The sequence below is a fragment of the Bos javanicus genome, chromosome 1, assembly GCF_032452875.1.
Source record: "Bos javanicus breed banteng chromosome 1, ARS-OSU_banteng_1.0, whole genome shotgun sequence".
Taxonomy (NCBI): Eukaryota; Metazoa; Chordata; class Mammalia; order Artiodactyla; family Bovidae; genus Bos; species Bos javanicus.
In genome coordinates, this window is record NC_083868.1 from 101,555,565 (window position 1) to 101,564,907 (window position 9,343).

General features: G+C 35.6%; 1 protein-coding gene across 1 annotated transcript in view; it reads left to right on the plus strand.

Moving 5' to 3' along the window:
• BCHE (butyrylcholinesterase) overlaps positions 1-9,073 on the plus strand; it is a 77,148-nt gene extending 68,075 nt beyond the window's left edge. The window contains exon 4 of the mRNA XM_061416876.1: positions 8,470-9,073. Coding sequence (XP_061272860.1) covers positions 8,470-8,594 — 125 coding nt within the window. The 3' untranslated portion in view covers positions 8,595-9,073. The remainder of the gene's footprint in view (positions 1-8,469) is intronic.
• The last annotated feature ends 270 nt before the right edge of the window (positions 9,074-9,343 follow it).

A 9,343-nucleotide genomic window follows, 5' to 3' on the forward strand; every position in this document is an offset into this window, starting at 1 on the left:
TTGCTCCCAGCACTCTTGATTCCAATTGTGCTTCCTCCAGCCCAGTGTTTCTCATGATGTACTCTGCATATAAGGTAAATAAGTAGGGTTATAATATACAGTCTTGACATACTCCTTTACCTAATTGGAACTAGTCTGTTCTTTCGTGTTCAGTTTAACTGTTGCTTCCTGACCTAAATACAGGTTTCTCAAGAGGTGGGTCAGATGGTCTGGTATTCCCATCTCTTTCATAATTTTCCACAGTTTATTGTGATCCACACAGGCAAAGGCTTTGGCATAGTCAATAAAGCAGAAATAGATGTTTTTCTAGAACTCTCTTGCTTTTTCGATCATCCAGTGGATATTGGCAGTTTGATCTCTGGTTCCTCTGCCTTTTTTAAAACCAGCTTGAACATCAGGAAGTTCACAGTTCACGTATTGCTGAAGACTGGCTTGGAGGATTTTGAGCATTACCTTGGTAGTGTGTGAGATGAGTGCAACTGTGCAGTAGTTTGTGCATTCTTTGGCATTGCTTTTCTTTGGGATTGGAATGAAAACTGACTTTTTCCAGTCCTGTGGCCACTGCTGAGTTTTCCAAATTTGTTGGCATATTGAGTGCAGCACTTTCACAGCATCATCTTTCAGGATTTGGAATAGCTCAACTGGAATTCCATCACCTCCACTAGCTTGGTTCATAGTGATGCTTTCTAAGGCCCACTTGACTTCACATTCCAGGATGTTTGGCTCTAGGTGAGTGATCACACCATAATGATTGTCTGGGTCATGAAGATCTTTTTTATACAGTTCTGTGTATTCTTGCCACCTCTTCTTAATATCTTCTGCTTCTGTTAGGTCTCTACCATTTCTGCCTTTTATTGAGCCCATATTTTCATGAAATGTTCCCTTGGTATCTCTAATTTTCTTGTAGAGATCTCTAGTCTTTCCCATTCTATTGTTTTCCTCTATTTCTTTGCATTGATTGCTGAGGAAGGCTTTCTTATCTCTCCTTGCTATTTTTTGAAACTCTGCATTCGAATGGGTATATCTTTCATTTTCTCCTTTGCTTTTCACTTCTCTTCTTTTCACAGCTATTTGTAAGCCCTCCTCAGACAGCCATTTTGCTTTTTTGCATTTCTTTTTCTTATGGATGGTCTTGATTCCTGTCTCCTGTATAATGTCATGTACCTCCATCCACAGTTCATCAGGCACTCTATCTCTCAGATCTAGTCCCTTAAATCTATTTCTCACTTCCACTGTATAATCATAAGGGATTTGATTTAGGTCATACCTGAATGGTCTAGTGGGTTTCTCCACTTTCTTCAGTTTAAGTCTGAATTTTGCGATAAGGAGTTCATGATCCAAGCCACAGTCAACTCCTGGTCTTGTTTTTGCTGACTGTATAGAGCTTCTCCATCTTTGGCTACAAAGAATATAATCAATCTGATTTCGGTGTCGACCATCTGGTGATGTCCATGTGTAGAGTCTTCTCTTAAGACTTGAGTTATTTAATGATCAAAGTAACTGTTCTATTTATCTCACTGTAAAAGCATATGGAGACTTCACAAAACCCAGCCTGAGTTATCATGAAAGTGAAAGTTGCTCAGTGTGTCCAACTCTTAGCGACTCCATGGACTATACATTCCACATGGAATTCTCCAGGCCACAATAGCCTTTCCAACCCACAGATCAAACCCAAGTCTCCCCCATTGCACACAAATTCTTTACCAGCTGAGACACCAGGGATGTCCAAGAATACCAGAGTGGGTAACCTCTCCCTTCTCCAGTAGATCTTCCTGACAAGTTTATCATAGTTCACTCTATCTCACCACACACCTCAAATTATAACAGGGAAATTATTGTTTATGATTTACTCCATAAAGAATTATTAATCCCTTTGCAATTTTAATAACTGATTGAAAAACTGGAAGATAAGCAAGTAAAGGGAACAGAAGATATTTTTATGATCTCTTAAAGCACAGGAAATATGTTATTTTTTATTGTAATGTTCAGTACCATTCAGTATCAATATAATTAATGTCTTCTACCTTCATCTTGATTAACAATAACAGTAACTTCTCTTATGTTCTGTCCTAACTCCTCAGACTTGGCTAGTTAGACTTAGCTCACTCTTTTTTAACTGACAAGACAAACAATTGTTTAATTATTATCCTTCTTTCTGTAGGGAAGCCTGCTGACTTTTCCCCAAATGAAACAAATGTGGGCAAAACAAAGATCATAAAAATCCTGAAAAAGTTGTATCAGTGTGTTATTAAATTACTGGTATTGATCTAGGTCTACAATGATTCAATAAAGAGCAAAGTTAGGAAATAATTTTTGTAACAAAGGCAGCAAGTTCATTTCCAGAGCTCCCCAAAGATGCATATAGTTTAATTCCAAAATGTACACATCATCTCAATTATCCCTCATGGCAACACTGCAAAATAGGGATTACCAACTCCATTTACAGTTGGAAAATTAATTTGAAAAGCTAGTTTCTTTTATACTAATATCATAATTGGTCAACTGGAATTTCAACACATGTCACTCCAAAGCCTATACTGATGTTCTTTTCTTTATTTCACAATGCAGCACCCTGTTAACTACAAAACAAATAGAACTACATCACAATGATGATGATAAATCTATAGCCACTTAAGTATAACAGTATCCCAGTTTGGGAGGAAAAAGAAGGAGGGGAGGAGAAAAAAAATTCTAATTTTGGTTACGATTTATGACATAGGACTAAGGTTTTTTTTTTTTTTTTTTTGTCTTTTCATTAGAGTGTATTCAGTTGCTTTAGATTCTGTTAGAAAATAATTAAATGTTTTGTACTATATTGTCTCAATCAATATTCAGTAATTCTAAAGGGAAAATGTAATCAGATTTACAGAGCATTTTGACATTAGAAAGTAAACTTTGAGTAAGTAAATTGTATAGATATTTGATTATGACACAAGAAGAAATAAATTTATCTTTATATGAATCAATGGATTTTATATAATTCCATGAAGAAAATCAGATATAAGACCTTTTCTATAAATATTAAAATTCATCATCTAAATGCTAAATTACTAGTCATTTATTTGTTATACCAAAAGTTTTATCGTTTCTAAACCAGTCATTTATTTGTTATAGAAAAAGTTTTGTCGTTTCTAACCTTATTTTGTGTAAATAATTTTAAAACAGCATTTAATTATCATAAAAAAGAACAGAAGAGTGAATCATTTGGTAGGATATTTAATATGTTTCTTCCACATTTACTGTTTTTTGATTCTTTAGAAAAGTTCTTTTATTCACTTAAAAAAAAAAGTATAGCCATTGACCTTTTCAAAGGCATTTTACCTAAAAATAGGACATTTTTGTCCTATAAACTCAAATATAAATGCACAAATATTTGTCCAGTGTCCAAGCACTGTGAACATTTCAAACCTAAATATATCTTAAATTACAGGGGAATCTCTTAATGACATTAAATATTTTGATTTTCATTTAACAAAAAACAAATCACTGAATGTGCTCCATTTTTAATAATATGAAGACATTTTTATGTATACATTATAATGTAGTATGAGATCACATGAACATTCTTCTCCTAATTAGCACCTTACAAAGTTATAATTAATTTCAAAAATTCCTAACTGGAAAGTATATAATAAAAATTGTCAGTTTTTATTTTCACAATAGTTGAAATAACTTAAAATTTTGTTTTTAATTTAATGACTGTAGCTCAGCATCCTAAAGACTTAAAAAGTGACAGAACTACAAATATATAAAAGACCTATAGATTTAAATAAACCATCTTCTAGCTTTACTCAGTTCAGTTCAGTCGCTCAGTCATGTCCAACTCTTTGTGACCCCATGGACTGCAGTACGCCAGGCTTCTCTGTCCATCACCAACTGCTAGAGCTTGCTCAAACTCATGTCCATTGAGTCGGTGATGCCATCCAACCATCTCATCCTCTGTCGTCCCCTTCTACTCCTGCCGTCAATCTTTTCCAGCATCAGTGCCTTTTTCAATGAGTCAGTTCTTCATATCAGGTGCCCAAAGTATTGGAGTTTCAGCTTCAGCATCAGTCCTTCTAATGAACGTTCAGGACTGATTTCCTTTAGGATGGACTGGTTGGATATCCTTGCAGTTCAAGGGACTCTCAAGGGTCTTCTCCAACACCACAGTTCAAAAGCATCAATTCTTTTGCACTCAGCTTTCTGTATAGTCCAATTCTCACATCCATACATGACTACTGGAAAACCATAGCTTTGACTGGATGGACCTATGACAGCAAAGTAATATCTTCTCTTTTTAATATGCTGTCTGGGTTGGTCACAGCTTTTCTTCTAAGGAGTAAGCATCTTTTCCTTTCATGGCTACAGTCACCATCTGCAGTGATTTTGGAGCCCAAGAAAATCAAGTCTGTCACTGTTTGCATTGTTTCTCCATCTATTTGCCATAGATCCAGATGCCATGATCTTAGTTTTCTGAATGTTGAATTTTAAGCCAGCTTCTAAATTCTCCTCTTTCACTTTCATCAAGAGGCTCTTTAGTCACTCTTCACTTTCTGCTCTAAGGGTAGTGTCATCTGCATATCTGAGGTTATTGATATTTCTCCTGGTAGTCTTGATTCCAGTTAGTGCTTCATCCAGCCTGGTATTTCTCATGATGTGCATATAAGTTAAATAAGCAAGATGACAATATTCAATCTTGACATACTCCTTTCCCTATTTGGAACCAGACTGTTGTTCCATGTCCAGTTCTAACTGTTGCCTCTTGATTTGCATACAGATTTCTCAGGAGGCAGGTCAGGTGGTCTTGTATTCCCATCTCTTTAAGAATTTTCCACAGTTTGTTGTGATACACACAGTCAAAGTCTTTAGTATAGTCAATAAAGCAGAAGTTGATGTTTTTCTGGAACTCTCTTGCTTTTTCAATGATCCAAAAGATGTTGGCAATTTGATATTGGTTCCTCTGCCTTTTCTAAATCCAGCTAGAAAATCTGGAATATTGCCGGAGTCCAGCTCCGGCAGCCAGGGAATCAGCCTGAAGGGGTGAGCAGTGTCGGCGGATGATGATATAGCCTCTGACTCATAGTGTGGAACTACATGTTTATTTCAAGCTTCAGGTTTTCTTTTATACTTTGAGAAAAGCATTAGGTCAGTGGTTTGACATTTTTAGATTTCCCCCACCCAGATTTATTGTCTCCAGAAATCATTGTTGTTCTACAGAGTTCCAGCTTCAGGGATTCTCTCAGAATCGGCTTTACTATCTATTATCTACTTTCTCTTATGTGTTCTATACTTAACTTGTGATTACATTGTAACTCATGCTACATTCCTCAGTTTATTTCTTATTTTTCTAAATCCTGTTTGCCCCTAGCATCTTAACATCACTATCTCCTAAAAAGGCTTCTAGCTATTCTTAATTATTCCTAAACCCAAACTAAGCAAACTTCTTTTGCCATAAATATTTCCCTCACAAACAGGTCTCAGATAACAGTCCTTCCCCTGGCCTCAAGCTGCGGCCTATGTGCTCATCCTGGGACATTCTTTGTAAAGATCCTTGAACAAATGTCAACGGTTATTTTATAGATTATTTTCCGGGCACAACTGCAGAAGGCTTTGTGCTTTCTCATGCTTCTCTCAAGCACCTTAACATTCTTTCCAGCCAAATCAACCGAAGAAAGGAAAAAACAAATCAGAATCACAAGGCCTAACTCCTTCATCCCGGGGCCGTGCCTGCAAGATGAGGAGAGGGGGTTGGGGCCATGCCTCCATTTGGTCAGTAATGCCTAATGCAGATCCTGACAGAACATCACAGTTCACATACAGTTGAAGTCTGGCTTGGAGAATTTTGAGCATTACTTTGGTAGCATGTGAGAAGAGTGCAATTGTGTGATAGTTTGAACATTCTTTGGCATTGCCTTTCTTTGGGATTGGAATGAAACCTGACCTTTTCTAGTCCTGTGACTACTGCTGAGTTTTCCAATTTGCTGACATATTTAGTATAGCCCTTTCATAGCATCATCTTTTAGGATTTGAAATAGCTCAACTGGAATTCCATCACCTTCACTAGCTTTGCTCATAATGATGCTTTCTAAAGCCCACTTGACTTCACATTCCAGGATGTCTGGCTCTAGGTGAGTGATCACACCACCATGGTTATCTGGGTCATGAAGATAACTTTTATATAGTTCTTCTGTGTATTCTTGCCACCCTTTCTTAATATGTTCTGCTTTTTTGAGGTCCATACCATTTCTGTCCTTTTTTTGTGCCTATCTTTGCATGAAATGTTCTGTTGGTATCTCTAGTTTTATTGAAAAGATTTCTAGTCTTTCTCATTCTATTGTTTTCCTCTAGTTATTTGCATTGATCACTGAGGAAGGCTTTCTTGTCTCTCCTTGCTATTCTTTGGAACTCTGCTTTCAAATGGGTGTACCTTTCCTTTTCTCTTTTGCTTTTCACTTCTCTACTTTTCTCACCTATTTGTAAGCCTTCCTCAGACAAAGCCTTTTGCATTTCTTTTTCTTGGGGATGGTCTTGATCACTGCCTCCTATACAATGTCATGAACCTCTGTCCATAGTTCTTCAGGCACTCTGTCTATCAGATCTAATCCCTTGAATCTTTTTGTCACTTCCACTATATAATCATAAGGTATTTGATTTAAGTCATACCTGAATGGTCCCATCACTTCACGGGAAATAGTTGGGGAAACAGTGGAAACAGTGTCAGACTTTATTTTTGGGGCTCCAAAATCACTGCAGATGGTGACTGCAGCCATGAAATTAAAAGACACTTACTCCTTGGGAGAAAAGTTATGACCAACCTAGATAGCATATTGAAAAGCAGAGACATTACTTTGCCAACAAAGGTCCGTCTAGTCAAGGGTATGGTTTTTCCAGTGGTCATGTATGGATGTGAGAGTTGGACTGTGAAGAAAGCTGAGTGCCGAAGAATTGATGCTTTTGAACTGTGGTGTTGGAGAAGACTCTTGAGTCCCTTGAACTGCAAGGAGATCCAACCAGTGCATTCTGAAGGAGATCAGCCCTGGGATTTCTTTGGAAGGACTGATGCTGAAGCTGAGACTCCAGTACTTTGGCCACCTCATGCAAAGAGTTGACTCATTGGAAAAGACTCTGATGCTAGGAAGGATTGGGGGCAGGAGGAGAAGGGGACAACAGAGGATGAGATGGCTGGATGGCATCACTGACTCGATGGACATGAGTCTGAGTGAACTCCAGAAGTTGGTGATGGACAGGGAGGCCTGGCGTGCTGCAATTCATGGGGTTGCAAAGAGTCGGACACGAATGAACAACTGAAGTGAACTGAACTGAAATTAATGGTTTAGTGGTTTCCCCTACTTTCTTCAATTTAAGTCTTAATTTGGTAATAAGGAGTTCATGGTCTAAGCCCCAGTCAGCTCACAGTCTTGTTTTTGCTGATTGTGTGGAGCTTCTCCATTTGTGGCTACAAAGAAAATAATCAATCTGATTTTGGTATTGACTGGTGATGTCCATTTGTAGAGTGTTCTCTTGTGTTGTTGGAAGAGGTTGTTTGCTATGACCAGTGCTATCTCTTGACAAAACCTCCTAAAACCTTAAACCATGAGAGTACTACAAATATATTAAATACCTATAGATTTGAATAAACCATCTTCTGGCTTTATTACATCTATTTATATTAGGAACTTAAATATATGCTTTTAAAAGCCTGTAATTTAAGAGCTTCTATTGTTTACAATCTTTATTCTTTAATATAATACACTTCAAATAAATCAAAATTTCAAGTTTTTTTTGTATTACACAAACACTTTTTGGTTCCTTGTCTCATATTATTTCTGGTAGAAACACTCCTTTCCCCTGACACATACATACACTTTGCAAACTGCTGAAAAACAGAGATTTTCTTGGTCATCTTTCTAATTTTCAAAGCAGTTAATAAACTTCTATATTACACTATTTTTAATAAACTCTTTTCAATGACCAGGCTTTGTGTGTAATGAAAATATATTCATACAGAAAGAATGTAAGATCTATGTAGAATGCCAATTACACAGTTCTCCTAAAGCATTAATAATACATATTTATATATGAATATTTTCATCAGAAATAATACTCTGCTATATAATTAGATATGTAAAATATATGTATTAAATGAGATTTTTGCTATGCTTAGTGGAGTCTAGAAAACAATATTTATGTATCTTCTCAGAAACTATAGCAAAAATATTTAATATAATTTTACATAATATACAAACTGATGTGTGTTGCATTTTATGTTGAATACATCTTGTATGTATATATAATTTTCAATTTCATATAGTATATTTAAAATTTATTAGTTTTTTCATGTAGTGAAGGAAGTTGATAATAAATAATGAATTAAAAGATCACTGTGCAGTGTGCTAGGAGAAAATGGTATCTGAAATCAAAATTATTTTTTAATTAACCAACAGATATTGAAATGTAGATTAACACAACTCACTCCGTGTTTTACAGGAAATATTGATGAAGTAGAACGAGAATGGAAAGCAGGATTCCATCGCTGGAACAATTACATGATGGATTGGAAAAATCAATTTAACGATTACACTAGCAAGAAAGAAAGCTGTGCAGGTCTCTAATTAATAGATTTACCTTTTATAGAATGTTCGTTTTCCTGTAGATCAAGGCAAAACTATCATTGGCTCTCTTACACTCCTGGTAAGAAAGCTATTATGTATAAAACAAAAATGTCAAAAGGATAAAATCGATTCCTCTCTTCTTTCACTTAGTATTGTACCTAGCATTCCAAAACCCAAATGGCTAGAACAAGTTTAATTAAATTTCACATTATAAAGTATGACAATTAATTATATGCATATTAAAACAGTTTGCAGCTTCAAACTCTCTCTTTCCTGAATAACTTTAAGAAAGTATTTCCCTAAAATGTATCTGAGTTGTTTCCAATCTCCAACTGATTTTTATTACCACTGATAAAAGATATTTTTAAAAAATGGGTGGGAGGTCTTGAAACATTACATACTGTGATTTACAATATTATTTCCTTTTAATTAATTTATGCATTTAATGTTAATATGATATATTAAAACAAACAAAGTAATTGGCTTCTTTGGTTTTTCTTTTATATGAAGGCAAGAGAATTTATTTAAGAGAATCTTAAAATAAGAGACTTGGTCACTTGAAATTACCTAATGATAGAAACAAAATGTCACAACCAAAAGACAAAATGTAAAAGAATATAATTACTTGTATTTTGAATTTTTTAAAGATGTGTATGCTTATAGTCTTAAAATTATACTCCTGTTTCTTCAATTTTTTTCTTTCTCACTTCCTCACTCGTCAACTGTCCCAAACATGTCCACATGTAAAT